Source organism: Astyanax mexicanus, chromosome 16 (genome assembly GCF_023375975.1).
Source record: "Astyanax mexicanus isolate ESR-SI-001 chromosome 16, AstMex3_surface, whole genome shotgun sequence".
Classification (NCBI taxonomy): Eukaryota; Metazoa; Chordata; class Actinopteri; order Characiformes; family Acestrorhamphidae; genus Astyanax; species Astyanax mexicanus.
In genome coordinates, this window is record NC_064423.1 from 35,918,568 (window position 1) to 35,942,589 (window position 24,022).

At 38.9% G+C, this 24,022-nt stretch overlaps 1 protein-coding gene across 1 annotated transcript in view; it reads left to right on the top strand.

The window, feature by feature from the left end:
• The window catches only part of mrvi1 (murine retrovirus integration site 1 homolog), a 71,557-nt gene extending 48,991 nt beyond the window's left edge, over positions 1-22,566 (top strand). The window contains exons 16-27 of the mRNA XM_022670060.2: positions 1,355-1,433; positions 2,319-2,442; positions 3,755-3,785; positions 6,794-6,934; positions 8,126-8,257; positions 10,049-10,196; positions 10,397-10,446; positions 12,863-13,039; positions 14,574-14,638; positions 17,394-17,513; positions 18,451-18,582; positions 20,441-22,566. Of these exons, the coding sequence (XP_022525781.2) occupies positions 1,355-1,433; positions 2,319-2,442; positions 3,755-3,785; positions 6,794-6,934; positions 8,126-8,257; positions 10,049-10,196; positions 10,397-10,446; positions 12,863-13,039; positions 14,574-14,638; positions 17,394-17,513; positions 18,451-18,582; positions 20,441-20,681 (1,440 nt within the window). The 3' untranslated portion in view covers positions 20,682-22,566. The remainder of the gene's footprint in view (positions 1-1,354; positions 1,434-2,318; positions 2,443-3,754; positions 3,786-6,793; positions 6,935-8,125; positions 8,258-10,048; positions 10,197-10,396; positions 10,447-12,862; positions 13,040-14,573; positions 14,639-17,393; positions 17,514-18,450; positions 18,583-20,440) is intronic.
• The last annotated feature ends 1,456 nt before the right edge of the window (positions 22,567-24,022 follow it).

The window sequence follows — 24,022 nt, forward strand, 5'->3', positions numbered from 1 at the left end:
TGTTCTAAATGGTTTTGTCTATAGTATGATTATGGTAATCAAGAACTCCTGGAATCCCAGGAAGATGCTGTAATTATATTGATGTTACGTGTGATGGGACAGCAGCAAGTATTATGTCCTGTACAGCAGGGCCGTGCAGAGACATACAGAGGGGCAGGTGCTCAAAGACAACCCGGGGGGTGGGGGGAATTGGGGGGGGGGGGGGGGGGGGGGTTCATGGTGGAATATTTCAGGTGAGAACGGGTGAGATTTCTGCCAGTCACATGGACACTGTCTTTCTATATTTTATTCCTGGTATACACGACACTGTGGGTCAATGAATGTTAAATGAACTCACAATACATTCCTAGATGTAATGTATAATCCAAAATCTGGCACCCATCATCCCATAATTCATGTCACCTTGCCATGAGCACACTGTATAACAGGGGTGTCCAAACGTTTTTGTTGGGGGCCAGAAGGAGAAATATATTTGAAGTCACAGGCCAACGACTCTGTAAAAAAACAAATAATAAAATATATACCTTTTAAATAATAAATTTTCCTGATTACTTTCATTTACACACCATTTTACTTGACTTACTATCTTTGTCTTTGACAGTGTTGTGTAAACTAAGATTTTTCAAATTGATGTTTCATTTCATGATGTCTCTTAATATTAAACTCCTTAATTACGGCAACTTTTAGACTCTTTGGCCCGTTTTCTGCGCTAGAAACGCGCACTCTCTCTGCTTTTAGACTCTTTGGCCTGTTTTTTTGTGCTAGAAATGCGCACTCTCTCCGCTTTAGACTTTTTGGCCGTTTTTTCTGCGCTAGAAATGCGCACCCTCTCAGCTTTTAGACTTTTTGCCCCTTTTTACTGTGCTAAAACTTCAGTCTCGCCGCTTTTAGACTCTTTGGCCCGTTTTCTGCCCTAGAACTGCGCACTCTCTCTGCTTTTAGACTCTTTGGCCCGCTTTTCTGCGCTACACCTTCACTCTCGCCGCTTTTAGGCTCTTTGGCCCGTAACAGCGGGCCAACTTTCATTCTATTTCTAAAATACCTCCAAAAAAAGGAAACAGGCCGCAAATGGCCCGCGGGACATAGTTTGGACACCCCTGCTGTATGAGCACACTGTCTAGTACACTTAATAATTACCTTACTTCACAAACTGCCAATGACTTGTGGCATGTCAGTGTAATTTCACTTTACAGCTGGCATGACTTTTATTAGCTTTCTTAAAGCTTTTAGAGACCTTACAGCAAAGTATGATTTTAGGACTGTGATGATTTTTAGGCCTTTTTTCCTGTGATGATGCAATACAATCTGATTATTACAGACAGGAATCTGACCTACATTTTCTCTCCTCTTTTAGGAACATAAACTGATAAGAAACCAGAGCATCTCAGGGTCAAAGCTGCCGGATCTGAGCGAGATGGCCGAACAGGAGCGAGGTACGGCCCAGTATTTTGACTCAAAACATTAGCCTGTTATTATATAGAGTAGCACGCAGTCAGTACCTGAACCTGATGACCTCCTAATCCAAGGGAACTGTCCAAACATGCTGTTGCACACAGACACCAGAAGATGGCAATGAACATGTGATTATTAGTACACAGACCAACCATTATACTGTTATACATCACATCAGAGAATGTCAGGAAGGGTGTGTATATACATATATATACACAGCCCTGGAAAAAAAATAAGAGACCACTTAAAAATGATGAGTTTCTTTGATTTTGCCAAATTGAAAACCTCTAGAATATAATCAAGAGGAAGATGGATGATCACAAGCCATCAAACCAAACTGAACTGCTTGGATTCTTGCACCAGGAGTAATGCAGCATAAAGTTATCCAAAAGCAGTGTGTAAGACGGAGAGGAGAGGACGTGGAGGAGAAACATGTCAAGATGCAAGAAAACTTTGATTAATAACAGGGTTATTCCACCAAATATAGATTTCTGAATTCTTAAAACTTTATGAATATGAACTTGTTTTCTTTGCATTATTTGAGGTCTGAAAGCTCTGAATCTATTTATGCAATAAATGCTCTAAATGACAATATTTTTATTTGGAATTTGGGAGAATGGTTGGTCATAGTTTATAGAATAAAACAGCAATGTTCCTTTTACTCAAATATATACCTATAAATAGCAAAATCAGAGAAACTGATTCAGAAACTGACTCTCTTCATTTTTCCCTCTTTTCTTTAGCTCCACTGATCACATAGGACATTTTGTAGTTCTATAATAACTACAGACTGTAGTTCTGTCTAGAAAAAAGTACTATAGAATACTACGGAAGACTAATGTCACACCTTGATCTGTCACTCGCAGGTCCTGCCTCTCCTACAGCGGTCTTGTCAACAGATGAGGAGTCGAAGGAGAAAGCAGATGCCATGCCCAACATATCAGACGTCATGCTGCGCAAACTCAAACTACACAGAGGCTTACCTGGCTGGTCAGCACACATTGCACCCCCATGCTGAAATCACTGTATTAGTGCCAGAAACTGACTAGTGACCTTAAATTCAGTGTTTTTTCTTATTATTTAAAAATTGCCTGCATTGTAGATTAATTCTAAAGTCTTTTGACCTGTGAAGTGTTAACAGTTATATATATAGACTTGCGGTTTCTAAAGCTGGTAACTCTGATAAACTTATCCTGTACAACAGAGGTAACTTTCGCTCTTCCTTTCCTTGGGCGGTCCTGATGAGAGCCAGTTCCATCATAATGTTTTTGTTATAGTTGTTGAAATGTTTCGCATTGACTGACCTTCATTTCTTAAAATATTTCTTTCTTATCTTAGTTGAGTAATTATTGCTTTTCATAGTCTGGATTAGAACATTACTCAAATATTCACTATTCACTGTATACCTGTAACTCTACCTCTTCACTACTTTACAACTGATGCTCTCAAACACATTAAGAGACAAGAAATTCAAGAAATTAACTCTTGACAGCTAGCTCAGCACAGCTGTTAACTGAAAGCCTGAATTCAAGGTGACTCTATTCTATTTAAAGCTGACTGAGAAAATCCATCCAAGATGTGCAAAACTGTCTAATCTAAGCAAGAGGTGCTGCTTTGAAGAATCAAAAAAATGAAACATATACTAATTTGTTTTTTGTGTTATGTTTTTCTTCATAGTTTGAATAAGTTAAGTATTAATCTACAATCCAGCACATTTTTAAATAATGAAATAACACTGAATTTAAGGAGTGTTCAAGCTTTTTTTCATGATACTGTACATACTTTTTAGTTTGTTTAACACTTTTCGGTGTTCCTTTATAGTTTTATGTCTTCAAATCTACAGTAAAGATAATAATGAGTTGTATGAGAAGAGGTGGCTGGGTTCCACTTTAAAATAAGACTACCTTTATAAAGGGTTTATAAATGGTTTACAATTAGTTTATTAATGGTTACTAATTAGGTTGTAAATGCCTTAAAAATCATTATTAATCAGTTATAACACATACTTAGAAAGGGCTACAATGACCTGTTGTTTGTTAAATGGTGAACCCACAGCCATCTATATTGTTGCCCTTTCGACGTATGTTATAACTGATATAATGATTTTTAAGGCCTTTACAACCTAATTAGTAACCATTAATAAACTAATCGTAAACTATTTATAAACCCTTTATAAAGGTAGTCTTATTTTAAAGTGGTACCGGTGGCTGCAAATGTTTGCTTGTTACTTTAATATAAAATGAAAGTGAATTATGAAACTGCAGTGACTGATCCTTTTTCTTTTGTTTTTCCTTCATTTCAGTGCGCCTCCTCTCACAGAGAAAGAAGTGGAGGTACGTTTTATGTTTAATTCGTTTATTTCAAACACTTTTAACACATTCTAGCTGTTCTATCAGTGTGTGTTCTCTGTTCAGCCTCTCTGCAGCAGCAGATCAGAGCAGCAGGGGTGAACATGTCGACCCACCAGGGAGAGAGCAGGGGAGTTCATTACACATTCTCTGATAGAGAGAGGATTATGAGGATGATCAGGAGGATAATACTTTATTAGACAGCCCTGAGTCACAGAGACCTCAGCAGAACTGGCTGCCAGTTACTGTGTGCTGCGTAACCAGCAGCTGCAGCGGGCGGGCGGGCGAGCGAGCGGGCGGTACGCCGTGTCCCTGACTGAGGCTGTTTTGAAGGCACTGATGTATGGAAAGTCCATGGCATTCCGTCTGCGCTCCCAAGCCCGGCTTAGGACCAGGCAATTTCTCTGGGCCTTAGTGGTTTCCTGTCCCCTGTGAGGAAGCGCAAACATGCCTCTGTGGATATGATCTGCTCCCAGGATGACGCTAGCGAGCTGGACAGGGTCAAGGCCCGGCCTTCTGCTCTCTGTGTCTTCCCCTCTGTTCTCCAGCCTGGGCTCTGAACGTCACAGTGGAGCACCAGGGGCTTACAGGTCACCTCTGGATTCCTCTCCATCTCCAGCCCTGCTTTGATCTTGTTCCTAATGGGCAGAATACTCTACAGCGAGGGCATAAAAGACAGGCGTTGCTGTAATCCTGGACAGTTTGTGTGGGGTTTATGGAGGGTACAGGGTTTATCGGATGCAAAACATCTTTTGTCTTGGCTTCCTCATATGGGCATTCCAAACGTGTCAATGGGATTGACCTTGTTTATGAGTTTATATTGCTTTCCAGTTGTTTTCAAGGATTGTAAGCTTCCAGTAGAGCTTGCATGAGGTACAGTATAGGTGCAAAGGTTTGTGGACACACCTTCTCTTTTTAATGCGTTTCCTTTATTGTCATGACTATTTACATTGTAGATTCTCACTGAAGCATCAAAACTATGAATGAACACATGTGGAGTTTTATTTACTTAACAAAAAAAAGTGAAATAACTAAAAAGTACTAGTTTCTCAAAATAACCACCCTTTGCTCTGATTACTGCTTTGCACACTCTTGGCATCATTCTCTCAATGAGCTTTAAGAGGTGGCCACCTGAAATGAAACGTTTTCCAACAGTCTAGAAGGAAGGAGTTCCCAGAGGTGTTTATTAGCACTTGTTGCTCCTTTGCCTTCTTCACTCTGTGCTCCAGCTCACCCCAAACCATCTGGATTGGGTTCAGGTCCAGTGACTGTGGAGGTTCAGCTCATTTTTTGTTAAGTACATAAAACTCCACATGTGTTCATTCATAGTGTTGATGCTTCAGTGAGAATCTACAATGTAAATAGTCATGAAAATAAAGAAAACGCATTGAAAAAGAGAAGGTGTGTCCAAACTTTTGGGCTGTACTGTATGTCCAAATGTTTGTGAAAACACCTTATAATGTATGCATTCAGCATAAATAGAAATATTTCCAATGAAATCCACTAAAAGTATAAGTTCCTTGACGAAATTTTGAGTGTAGTTCAGTTTTTTTTCAGAACTGTGGAGAAACCGCTTAAGATTTTTTTAGAGGAAAATGTTCCTTGAAGGGTCTTAAGCTTTCTTAAAGGGTTTTTTCCACAGTTCCAAACTAAAGAAACAGTGTATGTAGGACTTTAAAAGTCTCTGGAATCTCTGGAACAGATAAATATGAACCTATTTGCAACATGCTTAATTCCAGTTTTATAAAGTAATGCAAGGATTATAAAGCCCCCTAGCATTGAGCTGTGAGCAGTGGAATTCACTGATGTTGCTGTAATGCTGGACGGGTTGGGAGGTTTGCAAAAAAAGCATATTTTATCTTGGCTTCCTCACATGGGCATTTCAGACGTGTCAGTAGGATTGACCTTGTTTATGGGTTTATGTTGCTTTCCAGTTGTTTTGAAGCATCGTGAGCTTGCAGTGATGCTTGCATGTGTAGAATGTATGTGAACATACCTTATAATGAATGCATCAAATTAGATTAGTTGGTGGCATAGATAGAAGTTTTGTCAATGAAATCTATTGAAACGATAAGTTTCTTGAGGAAATATTCAAGGTATTTCAGTTTTCAGAACTGTGGAGAAACTCCTCAAGGTATTTAAAGAAATCTTTTGGTCCATTTAGTGTATCTTTGGCTTAAGCTTCTCCTTTTTACTTGCCCAGTAAATAAAATAAATTATTTAAAATGTAAATATTGAAGTAAATGGACAAATATCTATTAGAAATTAAATCTAATTAAATACCTGAAACACATATAAAAGTAAATGTAAAACTTAATGTAAAAATAGGAACTGCTTAATAATTGTGAATTTTGTTCCTTTTTTTATACTATTTATAATAAACCTTATATGCATATACAGCTCTGGAAAAAAAATGAAGAGAGCACTTCAGTTTCCGAATCAGTTTCTCTGATTTTGCTATTTGTAGGTTTATGTTTGAGTAAAATGAACATTGTTGTTTTATTCTATAAACTACAGACAACATTTCTCCCAAATTCCAAATAAAAATATTGTCATTTAGAGCATTAATTTGCAGAAAATGAGAAATGGCTGAAATAACAAAAAAAAAAAAAGCAGAGCTTTCAGACCTTAAATAATTCAAAGAAAACAAGTTTATTTTAATACATTTTTAGTTTTAGAGTTCAGAAATCAATATTTGGTGGAATAACCAATAATCTTGGCATGTTCTCCTCCACCAGTCTTACACACTGCTTTTGGATAACTTTATGCCTTCACTCCAGGTGCACAAATTCAAGCAGTTCAGTTTGGTTTGATGGCTTGTGATCATCTTTCTTCCTCTTGATTACGTATATTCCAGAGGATTTCAATTTGGTAAAATAAAAAAAATAAATCTTCCGTCTCTTATTTTTTTCCAGAGCTGTATATGTCTTTGGCTTTATAATGCCTTTATCAAAAAAGCATAAAAACTGCCCTGTGTTTATTTTCCTCTGCAGAACGCCTTTGTTCAGTTGTCTCTGGCGTTCCGTAATGATAACTACACGCTGGAGACCCGGCTGAAGCAGGCCGAGAGGGAACGCAACCTCACAGAGGACAACACGGAGAAGGAACTGGAAGAGTTTAAGAACTCGCTGAAGGTCAGGAGTTTAGGAGTACTTCGCTTTATAGAACATTGTGAGAAAACCACCCAGATTGAAACCACTGATTGTAGAAATTTCACTCTAGACCTCAAGCAGTTTGGACTGTGTGTCTCTCTACTCTTCCTCCAGACTCTGCTCCCTCGATTTACAAATGAAATGTAAAATTTACTGATGATCAGTGATGGTTTGGAGAGACATGTCATCTGCTGGTGTTGATCCACTGTGTTTTATTATCAAGTCGAAAGTCAGTGCAGTTTTAATTTCCTGTAAAATCTTACAGCACTTCATGCTTCCCTCTGCTGACAACCTTTATGGAGATGCGGATTTCATTTTCCAGCAGGACTTGGCACACTGCCCACAGTACTGCCAAAAGTACCAATTGGTCTTATATTTATATATTCAAATTTTCTGAGATACTGATTTTTGGGGTTTTATTTGCTGTAAGCCATAATCATCATCAACAATAAAAGAAATAAATGGGTACCACTTTAAAATAAGCCTACCTTTATAAAGGGATTTATGAATGGTCTATAAAGGGGATTATTAATGATTATTGATTAGGCTGCAAATACTTTAAAACTCATTAATAAGCAGTTATTAAATAAATAACAACATGGAAAGAAATGACAACAGTGAGTTAAAAGAATGGCAAAGTAGTGATTCCACACTTAGATCTTTCTAGATACTGATCTTACTTTTTGTTTTCCATCAATTCAATCAGCATTAAACTTGTCATATAAATATATTTGTAAGAATGTTTAAATCTTAACTATAAATTAAATGACTCAGTTGAATTAAATGAATCAGTTGAATTAAATGACTAAGCAAACAACAGATCACTGTTGCTTTTTAGTTGATGTGTTGTAACTGCTTATCAATGTTTTTAAGGCATTTACAACCTAATCAATAACACTTAAATATCTAGTTTATAAACCATTTACAAACCATTTATAAAGGTAGTTTTTTAAAGTGGTACCAATAAATGCTTAAAATAGATCATTCTGTGTGTACTACATATATTTAATATATGAGTTTTACATTTTTAACTGAATCACTGAAATAAAGTAACTTTTTAATGATGTTCTATTTTTTGAGGTATATGTGTGTATTCTTGCACTTTTTGTATGACTGGGCTTTTTTTTCAGGATTAAAAAATATCCCTCTATATGTCTTGTTTTTCTATCGCAGGGCATTGTGTCACTGTGGCAGAATGCAGAGCAGAGGGAGTCCTACCAGCGGCTCATCGAGACCCTGGCAGTTCTGCACCGCCTCGCCAACCGCCTGTCCAGCCGGGCGGAGATGGTGGGGGCAGTGCGGCAGGTGAGACGGGCCCTGTGCTGAGGGATGGGTGGGCTGGTTGCTGGACTCTACTGTAAACCTCAGTGAGGAACTGGTCTCTGAGTCTCTGAGTGTTCCTGGATTTGTTTTGACTGAGGGAAGGCGAGGGGTTTAAGGGGCACAGGAACGCGTCGATCTCCAGCAGGTCTGTTTGTGAGAGATTGGGCTCAGTGTTATGCTTGTCATTAGGTTAATGTGAAGGCCAAAGTAAACCATGTGAATGGAGGAACCCTCCGTGGTATGTCTGTCGCCAGGGGCAACGCTCTTAATGTTAGACTCTGAATACCTTAAGGCCTGGCTTGGAGAGTCTTTACCTCCATTATCTCACGTTATAGTAAGTTATTAGTGCTGTCGTGCAGGAAGCTTGTACTGTATCTGCATGTTTGCCATTTTTAACAGTTTCTGCATATTTTCAATCTGACAGCTGTTCTTATATCAACATTATATCATAGTTTCATGATGAATGGACCAATAGAAATGCCCCAAAAGATTTTTTTTTATCTTTCTACTGTAAAGTTACTTATTTTAGAGACTCCCTTCTATACAAAGTAATCATTCATCATTGTCAATAATGTAAAACAACAGGAATCAGGAAATCCTCACTGAGAACAGCAGGTTAACAGTGTAACCTGATGTCTGATAAAGCAACATGACCTTTCCTTAAAGGTTCTCTTCCGCTAAAATCCATTTTTCTTGTTCTTTGTGAAATACAGTAGGTCTCTCTGAGTTGTATATTTATGCTGCACATGAAACCGTTCCCCAACATGCATTGTCTGCAGTAGTTAGTAAAAGAAAATATTTAGAAAAACGAATCGATCAGAAAAAGCACGGTGTCTACGTCAACCTGTGAATTAGTATTCATGGACCCGCCCACCTTGATTCACGATCACCCACAGGTAGCACTGAAGACAGGCAGCGACGCCTTTTCGTCAGATAGGAGCAAACAAAGCTAGGAACAGCATAGCAGTTTGTTCCTGTGTTATTTGTGCAAATAACACATCAGTGTTTATATGCTTTGCCCAGTAATTTAGACCTAAGGAACAAATGGTTATTTGACGTTTTACAGAGACTCTAAGAAATTAAGGTCATCTAAGACTAGGATGTTACATATGTTGTAAAGTAACACATGACATTACAAAGACTTATTAGTGATCTTAGTGTAAAATGTCTTTATTTTAAAACTTTTCTAACTGTTGTCCGTCCCACTGCCTCGCAGTGCTGTTAGCCAATTAGAGGCGATATGTTTTCATGTATGAATATTAATAAGCAATAGCCTAAATCCTATAGTTTTTCCTCACCCACTCCTCCACAGGACTAAGGTAGTGTTATAATGGATAACTGGAGCATTTTTTCTCACAAAAAAACAGCTCACATGGCATTTATTCATACTTGAAACCACACCTAGACATTTTAAAATGAGTAAAAAAATGATGCAATGAGAACTTTATGACCTTTTCCTACAAAAAGCTAGGAAATAATGTAACAATTAAGACTCAGCCATAACATTAACACCACCTGTCTAACATTACGTAGGTCCACCTTGTGCCACCAGATCTAATCTGAGCATTTAAGGCATGAACTCCACGGGACATCTGATAAGTGTTCTATGGTATCTGCAATCACAGTTTATTCACTGTTTCTGGTCATTGTGGCCCAGATTCTTACTTGTGACCATTTGTCTGTCATGTGACAAGATTCCAGTCCTTCAATAGTCATCAGTGAGACTAGTAATGTTATACCTACAGTTTCTGATCCATTGCTTTGTTGTTTCAGGAGAAACGAATGAACAAGGCTACAGAGGTGATGCTGCAGTACGTGGAGAACCTGAAGAGAACCTATGAGAAGGATCATGCAGAACTGATGGAGTTTAAAAAGCTGGCCAATCAGAACTCCAACCGCTGCAGCTCCATAGAAACTGGAGGTGAGTGTCCACAGTGTCCATTCAGCTACTCTCGGTGTTGTGCCGAATTCAACACCCCTGCCAGGAAAAGCACCCCCTCTCGGGAGCACGCACGTACATCTTCTTGGCTTTAACTTGTTTTTAGAAAATGAAAATAGCCAAGATGCTGTTCTAAGCTACGCTGAGTATCAAAAATGTTATTTTTTCCTTTTGTGGTCTAGATGATGGAGTTCCACGTGCATCAAGGTCCATGTCTCTGACTATGGGAAAGGTAATCAGCTCTGTTTAGATGTGTTCTCCCCGCTATGTTTTTGTAAATAGTTTATTCCTTTTCATGGGAAAACACTGAAGATTTTAGTCAAGTCAAGTAGTCAAGTCAAGTAGTTTTATTGTCAATACTGCATATGTACAGGACATACAGAGAATTTAAATTACGTTACTCTCCTTCCCAATTTTACAGCAGGTACAGATAATAGATATAATAAAGGAGAATGGGAGACACTATGTGTACAATACAGCAGGGACACAAATAGACATACATGAGACAAAAACAAGGTGCAGTAGTGGTGGGGGAGAAATAGATATATAAATATAAGTAAAAAGAAATAGATATATAATATAAAGGAGTGGGAGACACTGTATGTACAAAACAACAAGACACAATAAACATACGTAAGACAATAGTGCAATATTGATGGTGATTGAGATGGAATGACAGGATAAATAGTATATAACAGTAGTGCAGATAGGGTATATGGTATATAGCTTAAGGCTGGTAAAGTGAATGGGTGCGTAAGTTCTTAAAGTTCACAGTTTAATTAAAGTGGAATTAAAGTGCGTATTGACAGTGCAAGTATAGCAGTAGTGCAGGTGTTGGGTGTGTAGTGCAAGTCCGTTTGGAAGGGACCAGTACATTGTGCATTGTAGTGCAGAGTTTCAGTACTGTATTAGTGGGGTGTCAGGATGCTGAGTGAGTGTGTGCTGGGGGCAAGATTGGGATGGGGGGGTAGAGCAGGAAGAGAGTTCAGCATCCTTTTTTACACTTTGATACAGTGTAAAGTAGTCAGTGGACAGCTTGTATAACAGTGTAAGTCAAACTTATAACATATTAATGTGTAACTGCTGCCAACGAAATTGAAAATAGCCAAATTGTGCCCGAACTGTCCAAACATTTGTGTGGCCACCATTATTTACCAGCACTGCCTAAACTCTATTGGGCATGGAGTTCATTAGAATTTCACAGGTTGCTACTGGAATCCTCTTCCACTCCTCCATGATAATATCACAGAGCTGGTGAATGTTAGAAACCTTGTGCTCCTGCACCTTTTGTTTGAGGATGCCCCACAGATACTCAATAGTGTTTAGGTCTGGAAATACAGCTCTGGGAAAAAATGAAAGACCACTTAAAAATAATGAATTTCTTTGATTTTACCAAATTGAAAATCTCTGGAATATAATCAAGAGGAAGATGGATGATCACAAGCCATCAAACCAAGCTGAACTGCTTACATTTTTGAACCAGGAGTAAAGCAGCATAAAGTTATCCAAAAGCAGTGTGTAAGACTGGTGGAGGAGAACATGACAAGTGTTACAAAAGTGGAGGGATGGACGTAAGTGCAATATATATTATTTATTAAACAAACAAGATAAAATAAAACAGTAAACAAAACTCGGGTAACGCACAAAACTACAAAGAAAACAAGGCAAGGATAAACTAGAACTAGGAACACAAAACCAGAGTGCACGGAAGACGAGGATTCAAACGAACGGCAAGGATACAACGATCGGCAAGGATACAAAGATACAACGGATACAAAGGATACAAAGATACAAAGGATACAAAAGACTCGACACTGAACATTCAAACAGAGGGGCTTAAATACATGAGGAGAGTGAGAAACACCTGGGCTTGGATGACGAGGGGGCGGGGTTACAGACAGGACACAGGTGAGAACACTAATAGCTAGGGCAGGGCTGGGGCGGAGCTATGGTGGAGACAGGTACAAAAACAACAACACAAGCACATGGCTGGGAACACTTGACAGGAAAACAGAGGGGCAGGAGCACAAGAGACCAAACGAGGGAGAAACAGAAGACAGACATGGGCTAAGGTGTAACAACAAGATGCATGAAAACCGAGATTTAAAAAAATGTTATTCCACCAAATACTGATTTCTGAATTCTTAAAACTTTATGAATATGAACTTGTTTTCTTTGCATTATTTAAGGTCTGAAAGCTCTGCTTCTTTTTGTTATTTCAGCCGTTTCTCATTTCATGTAGAGCAAATGAATGCTGTAAATTACAATATTTTTATTTGAAATTTGGAAGAAATTTTGTCCTTAGTTTATACAATAAAACAACAATGTTCATTTTATTCAAACATATAAATATAAATAGCAAAATCAGAGAAACTGATTCAGAAACTGAAGTGGTCTCTCAATTTTGTCCAGGGCTAAGATATACTCAGATTCTTTAGCAAATGAACACTGGACAGGATTTAACCTCACTCACAAGATAAGACCTCACAACGTACACAGGTGTGGGTGTTCTCAAGTTGTCCCCTTAGAATACACTTAATGATCAATTTACAAACTGCTGTCCCATGACTTTTGCTATTTAAGTATCTACAGTGGTTATATGGTATCTGTACATTCTAATAACCAAAACCTGAACTTTATCCATCCAGGCTTTACCCAGACGGAGGGTCAGTGTGGCTGTAGTTCCAAAGTTTAACCTCCTGAACATCCCTGGCCAAACTCCAGCCACTGCAGGTGCCGGCCCCGGAGCTCTCCCCGGAGCTGCCCCCGGCCCTGGCCTTGCCTCTGGTGGCTCCAGCACTGGCCCAGGTGCCCTTCCTGTACTGGTGAGCTCAATTTTCTAGTGCTTCTTCCTGTCCTTATCAGGTGATTGATGATGCCTTATCGAAGTTGCTCTCACTAAATTCGTCAGCATGACGATTAGCAGCTCTAGTCATTTGTCAAGACCTGGCAGCTTAAAGGTCTCCTTCCGCTAAAATTCACTTTTTCCTGTTGTTTTTGAAATATACAATAGGTCTCTCTGAGTTGTATATGAAACTGTTCTTTAAACCTCCATTGTCTGCAGTAGCTAGTAAAAGGAAATGTTCAGAAAAATGAGTCGATCCAGAAAAGCACCCGTGTCTACGTCAATTTGTGAATTAGTATTCATCATTACTCATCTTGTGTAAGTAGTAACTGTAGGTATAAATCGGATCTCCAGTTGATTCTGCTTTTTACCGAGACCTTACATATACACTAGGGAAGCACGTTTTGACAAGTTAGCACACTTCGACAGAACACCAGTCAAAGTGGGTGGCGTTCACGTCGGATTTTATGATATAGTGGGGCGCCGAGTGGTCCAGCGGTCTAATGCGCTGCCACTATGAGCGGGAGGTCGCAGGTTCGAACCCCCGCTCATGCAGCTTTGCCATCAAGCTGCCGGTGCTCAGAGGGAGCAAAATTGGCTCTGCTCCCTCTGGGGTGGGTAGATGGCGCTCTTTCCCCATCACACTTAAGGTGGCGCTGGGCGGCACGAGGCGTCTGTGAGCGGATGAATCGGAACCTGGCCGCTGTGCTTTCCTCCGAGCGCGCTAGCTGCTCAGGCAATGATTCATCAGCAGCAACTCGAAAAAAGAGGTGATTGACTTCACACGTGTCGGAGGAGGCGTGTGCTCGTCCGCATCCTCCGAAGGTCACAGGCGCCACCGGTGATGGGGACGCACAAAGGGGGGGGACAATTGGATATCCAAATTGGGAGAAAATGGGGAAAAATCAGAAATAAAATTATAAAAATAAATAAATAAATAAATAAAAAGATTTTATGATATAGAGCGACTCTGGAGCTTCAACATGGTGACACTGCCCAAGCACTGAATCACCAAGTCTGTGGTAAGAGTTTAGTAGCGTTAGATTAGCTGAAATACATTTTATCAATGCTGCGGAGAGAGCAGCTGCCGGGCGACGCTGAGAGTCTAGCGTTAAGTGAAGTTTAAGGGTTAACTTTATGTAGCACTTGCTATATCTTTATAACTAAGGCTGAATATCTGAAAAAAATTGGTTTTGACTGTGTGGTCAAAACAAAATGTGGGGTGCTGCAGTGCTGTTAGCCAATCAGAGGCGATATGTTTGCATGTATGAATATTCACGAGTAAGAGCCTAAAACCTGTCATTCTTCAGAGAACAGACCACTAATCCAGTGAACTAAAGCAGGATTATACAGAAACACCAGAGCACTTTTTTACAAAAAACTGCTCACATGGCATTCGTTCATATTAAGACCACAACTATATATTTTTTTAAATAAATGAATTTTTTAAGCTGTTATTTCAGAATCTTTTACATATTCTGTTTTTGTTGATTTTTCTGATATCCCTTCACTAGTGTGAGGCAAACAGTGTGAAGATCGAAACACCTTCAGATCCAGCGCAACCAGCTACGGGAGAAAAGTGAGTAAATTAATTAAGTTCATGTACCATCACTGCCATATCAGACCATTATGAGAACAGACCAGAATAGAATGGACCAGAAGTACAAAAACACTATAGCAACAACTTAGCAACCACCCAGCAACACCTTAGCAACCACCTAACAACTGCTTTGCAACACCATAGCAACCACCACGGACACCATAGCAACCCCTTAGCAACCACCTAGCAACTGCTTTGCAGTACCATAGCAACCACCACGGACACCATAGCAACACCTTAGCAACCCACCAACAACCGCTTTGCAACAGCTTAGCAACCACCACAGACACCTTAGCAACCACCTAACAGCCACTTAGCAACACCATAGAAACCACCATAACGAACAGTGGGAGCAATTTTAGCTGCGCAACCTCCTGTGTTTCATTTAGGAAATGCACTTTTGTAGTTTTATGTAGTATTCTGTTTATTGTTGATGTAAAGGTAGCAATGAATGTCTGAATTTTGGCATCTGTCTAGGTTGTATTCAGTCAGTGGCACACCTGTGTTTTCTGTTGCCAAGATAGCAATTTATAGCAAGCCAGAAATTTATCTAAACAGATATATTCAGAAGCACTGTTGCTATGTAAATGACGCAGGTGCAAGGCGTGAAAATAGACTGTTTGCGCCGTGTTAGATAGCGATGAGCATCACAATGCATCTCGCCCAGGGTCTAAGATAGGGCCCAAGATGTCTTTTTCCAAGGATGTCCATGATCTTTTAAACAAAACAGTTACAAAGGTTGCAGAAGAAGAGGGTACGGCTACCAACTTTTTTTCTGGAATGTGTAGAATGGCTGAATTCCAGGAGTGGATGTATATTAACCCTTGTGTGGTGTTCGGGTCTGTGGGACCCGTTTTCATTTTTCATCAAATGATACTAAAAAAATATTTTTTCTAACTCAAACTCATTGGCATTGGCTCATTTTTAGTGAGAAACATATATCAAAACACATTTTCGATAAACACACACTGTACACCCATCCCCCCCCCCCCTACACATTTATATTACATACAGTATGTTTGGCCAAGGGCTAATAAACATTGCTTCATTTGTAAATTTGAAACTAAACAAATTTTCTACTCATATCTTGAGTTAAATTCATTTTATTTTACATTTTATTAAAAAACTAATAAAAAAAAGAGTAGCACTTTTTGAAAGAAATGTAACATAAGAAAGGTAAAGGGCAAATATTAACCATGTAAGCTGTTTATATTGCTTGCAATTTAGGTGAAGCAAGCATGTGTAAAGCATTTTAATGTAGAATTGCTTAATTTTGCTGAATTAAATACAAGTAACAAAGTAAACGAGTAACAAAAATATGAACACCACACAAGGGTTAACAAACAAAATAAAGATGACCAGATGAAAAATAGATCATACTGTCATACACTGTAATCAAATAAAATGTCAAATATTATATCAGAAACTGCATTTTAGATTTGGTGTTGTATAGAGAATTGGTTTTATTATAGAGAATTCTCAAGCTCTAGCTCTGCAGTAGTGCTTTTCATGACACGACCAAGGTCATGTACTGTTCTTTTAAAACAACAATGGATGAGCTGAAATCTTGGTCAGCTTGTACATGGAGTCCTGTTATCGAGACATCTTGCTCTGCTGCAAGACATTTTGTTTGTTTGTCTGGCCCTCAGGAAGCTTATCTGAAGGAGTAGGTCAGTAAATCATTGAGAACAGGAAGCGTGGGTCTTGAAACGGCCTGAAACTTTTAGTGTTCTAGAAACTTCCAGCAGGTTGAAAATAGTGCTGGAGCATTCGGTGAAAGCCCCGGCTGCGGCTGCTTTTGCTTGCTATTCTGAGGCTTAATCCAAACATTTGGGTTAGAACGCTTGACGAAGACCAGGCTTGGGGCTTGGCGCTGGCTCTTGTTAATAAGGTGAGACTAAAAGGACTCTTATGCCATGTGCTCTCTCTCTCTCTCTCATGCCCACAGCTTCAACTGCCAGCCTGCAGTTATAAGTGAAAGAATAACAACCACTTCACTTCGCGTGTCTTCTTAGAGACGGGACGTATTTTAACCCTTGTGTGGTGTTCATATTTTTGTTACTCGTTTACTTTGTTACTTGTGTTTAATTCAGCAAAATTAAGCAATTTTACATTAAAATGCTTTACACATGCTCGCTTCACCTAAATTGCAAGCAATATAAACAGCTTACATGGTTAATATTTGCTCTTTACCTTTCTTATGTTACATTTCTTTCAAAAAGTGCTACTCTTTTTCTATTAGTTTTTTAATAAAATGTAAAAGAAAAGATATGAGTAGAAAATTTGTTTAGATTCAAATTTACAAATAAAGCAATGTTTATTAGCCCTTGACCAAACATACTGTATGTAATACAAATGTGTAGGGTGTGGGGGGGGATGGGTGTACAGTGTGTGTTTATCGAAAACGTGTTTTGATATGAGCCTATGCCAATGAGTTTGAGTTAAAAAATATCTTTTTTTAGTATCATTTGATGAAAAATGAAAACGGGTCCCACAGACCCGAACACCACACAAGGGTTAAATACTCCCAGCATTCAGCTTATTACGACTTTAACATTGTTATTCGGGCAGGGCATGAAGCCTCTCAAGTGGGTGCCACTTTAAGGAGCATCCAGCCAATTCATTAAAGCGAGGGCCAGAACGGTTTAGCGTCACTGTGCGCAGTGGTCTGCGTAATGGCATGGGTTTATAGCTCCAGCGCTAACTCCTCTTCTGCTCTTCCCAAACAATGCAGTGGAAAAGTTCAGCCTGAGCAGGAAGGCGAGGCAGCCGCACCGGCCAAAGCTTCCTGCAGCCTGGAGGAGATCAGAGCAGAGATCAAGGCCAAGATTGAAGAGGAAGCCTACAATAAAGGGTGACACCTCAATACCATCGTTTCCACTCATCCCAAACACACACACACACACACACACACACAAACAAACACCTAGAAACATCTGATCTGAAGCTGCATCCATCATGTGGCTGCTTTGGACAAACATTGCACAAGATACTACCATACAATTAAGCTGCATCTGTTAGTATTATTTTCATTGAAAGCTGAACTAATTTATTATATTGGCTGATATAAAGGCATGTAGAGCAAGACCTAATGCACTAATGAGTACATCTTATAAAAACATAAATTCTCTGCTATTTAAAAAAGAGTTTATTCTGCTTTTGTGAAAGTAAAAAAAAAAATGGCTTTTTGAGCTACTAGATTTTGGGGCATTGCTGTGAGGATTTGGTTGTGTTTTTGCATTAGGCATGCATGCTGTGGTTCCATTCCCTTTAATAGAAATTAAGCCATTGATGTCCACTGAGTTGTTGAATTGCAACCAGAGCCTTTTAAGTAGAAGCGCAGACTCATGTGTCTACTCTTTTGGTAGACACACCCCTATTAGAATGCCTTTGTCAATTTTACATCACAGCCAAAAGCACCAGTAACAGAGTTCTGCATTTACTTTACGACAAACGTTGAACAATAGCTCTCTAATGGTGGAGAAAAAGGAGGGGTTAGAGATGTCTTAGAGATGACTGGACATGAATTGAATGCTATGACAACACTATTATCAGAATCTCTCTCAAGGATTCACACTTGTTTCTGACAGTAGCATATAACCAGACTGGAACATTTTCAGCAGTATTTATGCACACCAGCTGTTTAACACTAGAACGGCTAAAGCTCTGGGTCCATTTTGCTTGGGTCCCCAAAAATGCCCTAAAACGGCCCTGGCCTTCATTAATATATTTACAATCTAGTCACATACAGTCGAACAGTATTCTTGAACAGTGTGTATTTATATCTGTAGGTATCAGGAAGGACTGAAGAGACTCAAAGAGCTTCAGGAAGTGAAGGAGGAGGAAGAGAAAGCAGAAGAAAAGCTGATTGAGTCTGAGGAGATAACTGGAGAAGATTTTGAAAAAGAAAAGAAGCCAAACAGGTGAATTGAATTGAATTTAATAATCCAATAACTGCAGAAAATCAGATGTTGTTAGTAATGTAATCAATGTGTTTGGATAATAAGATAATGGGAATACTCTACAATAATCAGATTTCTACTTTGCAGCCTGCCAATAATCTTGCAGAAGCATGTGATGTAAATTCCAATGTTCCTGCTGCAGCTTTTTAAACCATTGGTCCACTTTACTAGCAAATACTGATCTGGATTTAGGACTCTAGGCATAAATGTGAAATCAGAGTATGCTGTTTATGAGACAATTTATTATTATTTATCAGATAATTGGTGGAGTAAACTCCAGGCTTACATAAGTCAGGAAATAATCTCACAGAGGCATTTGTCTTCAACCTTCTTTGGCCTCTTGTGTCATATTGTAATTTGCACAAATGCAAATTAAAATATACTTTATTTAATAAAGTACTAGATAATTGGGTAGTAAAAACAGGCAAGGTCAACACCGGTAAACACCAGCAAGAGAGCGTACACATACCATGCACGAGAAACTTCCCAAGAGTCATACACGAACAGGTGTAATCAATATTCAGGTGATTGGCTTCCAGGTAGTGCTGTGTGCAGTGTCATGTGATCGTAAAGGGGTGTGATGTCAGTATGTGGTGCATTCCGTGCATTGTGGTCCGTAGACTGAAGATCGCAGGCAGAGCTGAGAGCTGAGGGAGAGACAGGAGCGTTTTCAGCACCAGACGTGACACTTGTAAAAATGGATCTGCTCCAGCAGCAAATACAAATCTTCAAATAGTACAAAAAACACTCATGTTCTTACAACATTCTTTCTTCGCCATTGTTTCTTCCAATTACAGACTGAAAAAAACTAAAATAATCAAAGTAAGTATATAATATATGTGCTGAGAAATCTGATTACTAAACTAAAAACCAACTTGGATTTCTTAATGAAATTGCTAGGCCTTAATTCAGTCTATGAAATTGGAGAATGCTGTGTACTTAACCCCTTGTAAAATCAACTGTGAAAATCCGATTATGATTGGATTATTGAGTACAAGCAAATGCACTCAGTGTTTGTCAGCCACTTTTGCCCTTTTTTATTTATTTCTCTTTTTTTCAAAATGTTCTTCCAATTTAGTTAGGCTCATTGTCCCATCAGTTCAGCTGCTACTTAGCTGTATATCCACTATCACTAGTGATTCCACAACACCAGGAGAGTGAAGACTAGCACATGCCACCTTGTTGAGTAGCATCACAGAGCTAACACTCGGAGGAAAGCACAGAGACTCGGTTCTGCTACATCAGCTCACAGACACCTTGTGCTGATCGACATCACCCTAGGAGTGATGAGGGGAAAGAGCGCCATCTACTGTACCCACCCAGAGAGAGCAAGGCCATTTGGCAGCTGATGGCAAGCTGCATGACTGGGATTCGAACCAGTGATCTTCCAATCATAGTGGCAGCCCTTTAGACTGCTGCACCACTCTGCACGCCCACTTTTGCCCTTTTTATAGGTTCCAGGCAGCACACCTGAGCCGTGTTCTGGGAGCTGCTACAGATTTGTGAAGAATTTAGATATTCTTAAATTTCCATCTGATGCATGATCATATTAAATGAGCTTAATGTGTTAAAAAAAGCTGCAGTATGAAGTTCAGGTTTTTACATAATTATTGGCTGATTGCAAAGAAGAAATTGAAAAAAATGATCTATTGACTGGATCTTTTCTATTATCTGATTACCTTACCTTAAGTTAATGTGAAGATGTTGATCAGATTACAGACAAACAGCAGAAATCAGATTATGAAGTGCACACAGTGTATTTAACTTTTTGCATTATATATTACCTGTGATAATTATTTTTATATATTTTACATTCCAGCAGGTATGAGGAGGCACTGGAAGTCCTGGACCGGATTTGCCCAAAAATATTCAAACGGAATCGGACTCTGTGGATTATCTTAACTTTATTCTTAGTTACGTTCCTGCTGGTGAATCTCGTAAACCTCTTCAGCTACCATTACAGCGTCCAAGGAGACACATCGGCGGAGAAGTCTGCTATTCCAGGCAAGAAGAAGTTTTTAGGACTGCACGTAGGATCTAAGAGTCCCACGCCCGAGTAGATCCGATCCTACACACGCCCACCTTCCAGATACAGTCCGAGGACTTACTTACAACTCACTGCTGATGAGGATCTTCAGATCACTGATTAATTCAGTTCAGAACTGTTTTAGAGAAGCCTTTGATTTGTAATGGACTAAATCACCATTCATTCTTCTTTAGGGACCAATAAAGCTTATAGTGTACAGTAAAATATTAAATATACACTTATTGGCAAAAAACAACGCACCAAGCTGGAGCTGTTGGAATGGATTTTTTTTATAGTTTATTTTTTATATGTGTGAATGCAGACCACTTCAGTTTCTGAATCAGTTTCTCTGATTTAGCTATTTATAGGTTTATGTTTGAGTATAATATACATTGTTGTTTTATTCTATAAACTACGGACAACATTTCTTCCATTTAATTCCAAATAAATGATTTGCAGAAAATGAGAAATGGCTGAAATAAAAAAAGATGCAGAGCTTTCAGACCTCAAATAATAAAGTTCATAAAGTTTTAAGAGTTCAGAAATCAATATTTGGTGGAATAACCCTGCTTTTTTATCACAGTTTTCATGCATCTTGGCATCATGTTCTCCTCCACCAGTCTTACACACTGCTTTTGGATATCTTTATGATGCCACTCCTGGTGCAAAAATTCAAGCAGTTCAGTTTGGTTTGATGGCTTGTGATCATCCATCTTCCTCTTGATTATATTCCAGAGGTTTTACATTAGGTAAACATACTGTAACTGCATACAGAGTTCTGCAGCAACCCAGGGTGCGTTATTTTTTGTCAGTGATTGTAGATTTATTAGTTTTGTTTGATTTTTTCCTTTTCAACTATCATTAACTACCAACATTTTTCTAAGCTAACCTTGAAATAAGCACCATCTGACATTTGACAAACTGTATTTCTTATTAGTCAAACTTTACTATTCTACTTCTCAGGTTTTTATGAGATGAAATTTAGTACAATATTTAAAAGACCTGTAGACTTTGGTATGGTTTTTAAAATCTTTGATAATGTATGCATAGTTTTATTTGACATTCCAAGGTAGCTCCTGAAGTGCAATATTCCTGCAACACATGATTTTTGGATTTTTTTTGAGATTTGATTTGATGTGTTGGATGGTGTCTTTACAGCACAAGGGTGTGAACAATTTCCCAGACATTTTTTAGAGAGCACTTTTTAATTAGCATGAGAGATTTCCTTTTAGATATTTGCACATGTGTGTTAATGGTTGTGCCACTTCACCTTTTAATAAAGGTGCCTTAAAAAAACATGCTCATCATTTTTGAACAGTGGTGTTCACAATGCACTATACAGTACTGAAAGTTGTTATACTGTTACTACTGTTTCAGATGCACCAACATGCCACATTTTAATAATATAAGAACTAGTATCATGTCCCATGACTTGGCATGTGGCATGCATTATATTGTAGGCTGTAAGAGCAAGCATCATTTTCTGAGTCACTAACTCTGTGCCGGCCGTGTTTTCTGTACTGTTTTCTCTATAGCATTTTTTTCTCTATTTAATTTTCTGTATAATTTAAATTCTGTATTTTACTTAAGTATAATTATTGTGCAAACCAATTGGCAGAACTTAAAAGCATCACATGTATCAGTTGAATCAACTTAAAATAACTGTATAGAGCAGAGTTTAGTTTGTTGCCAGTGTCAGCTTTTTTCTATTGGCTTTTGGCACAATCTATGTGCCTCTCAGTTTCTGACAATCACCATCAGTGTGTAGTTGTTCCCCCAGAAAACCTTGTAGATCATGCAGTATGATTAACTGCTTGGCCTCTATGTTGTAGGCTGTAAGAGCAAGCATTGTTGACTGAGCTACTAGCTCTGTGTTCACTGTGTTTTCCTATAATGTTCTCTCCATTTAATTTTCTTTAGAATTTCAACTCTATATTTTACATAAATTAAATCTAAAAGAAGACTAAATTCAAATCTATTTTATTCATCTGACCATACAATTCAAAGTAGAACTATTGTGCAAAACACATTGATATAACACAAAAACAACAATTAATGTAACTCTAAATTTTTGTTATTATCAGGGCATTTATAGTCGCTTTTAGGGCGGCTCAAACTTCCCTAAAAGTAGTCCCAGCACAGCTAAAAGTGAAAGCAAAAAGTGGTGTTTTTGTTGCTTTTTAAAAATAAGTTTGTCTCTGATAAGCCACTGTATATTAAATGTGAGGTGCTAGGGGCACCAAGTGGTCAGCGCTGCCACTATGATCAGGGAATTGCTGCTTTGAATCCCGGTCATGCAGCTTGCCATCAGCTGCCGGAGCCCTGAGAGAGCACATTTGGCTTTGCTCTGTCTGGGTGGATAGATGGTGCTCTATCCCCTCATCACTCCAAAGTGTGATGTTGATCAGCACAAGGCTGCGTCTGTGAGCTGATGTATCAGAACCGAGTCGCTGCTCTTTCCTTCGAGTGCGCCGTGATGTTACTCGACAATTCTGCATCAGCAGCAGTTCAAAGACTAGTAATTTCTATATGTGTATCAGATAATTAATGTTATCCATTCTGAGTTTTGAGTAGCTTTCAGCTCATAGCTATTTAAATTAGACTAGATAATGGAGCATGCAGCTGTGGGAGGTACAGTGGTGCAAAAAAGTATTTAGTCAGCCAATGCTTGTGCTCCACTTAGAAAGATGAGAGAGGTCTGTAACTAATCATAACCTTAACATTAATCATTCACCAACAAATAAAAACGTCATATTTGAGAGACGACACGTAGCTTTATAAAGGGAAATTAATGTGTTAGCAGCTTATATGTGGAGCACCATTGCTCCACATATAAGTGGAGAGCAAACAGCTGGTCTGCTTTTCTCTCGTACCCACACTGCATCTCTTGGTGCAGCTGTGCAGCTGTTGCTGCAAAAACAGCAAAAGCAAACCACCTGTCCTTTTTTCACCTCCTCGACCTGAACATGAACTTCAGAGCAGCTGTTTACTCTCCACTCCAGCAAAAGATGCTCCACATACGAGTCGTCTCTCACCTCAAAAAAGGTGGTTTGTTTTTGGTGAAGAAGGTGATGTTTAGACATGTATCAATGTGCAGCATGTGCGGCGTTTCAGAGGCAGATTCGTTCACATTACCAGTGATGGGAGTAAAGGCGCTGAAATAAACGGCATTACTAACACTGTTACTTTTTCAATAAGGAGTAATCTAACTAATTACTCTGACTGTAACTACAACACCGTTACCATTTCTGACACCCTGTTACTGCACGTTACTTTAGCCGCTCAATTATTATTTTTTTTTTACTTCGCGCATACAGACAAAGTGTGTGTGTGTGTGTGAGTTGTGTGTGTGAGTCACAAGAGAGGGGAGGATGA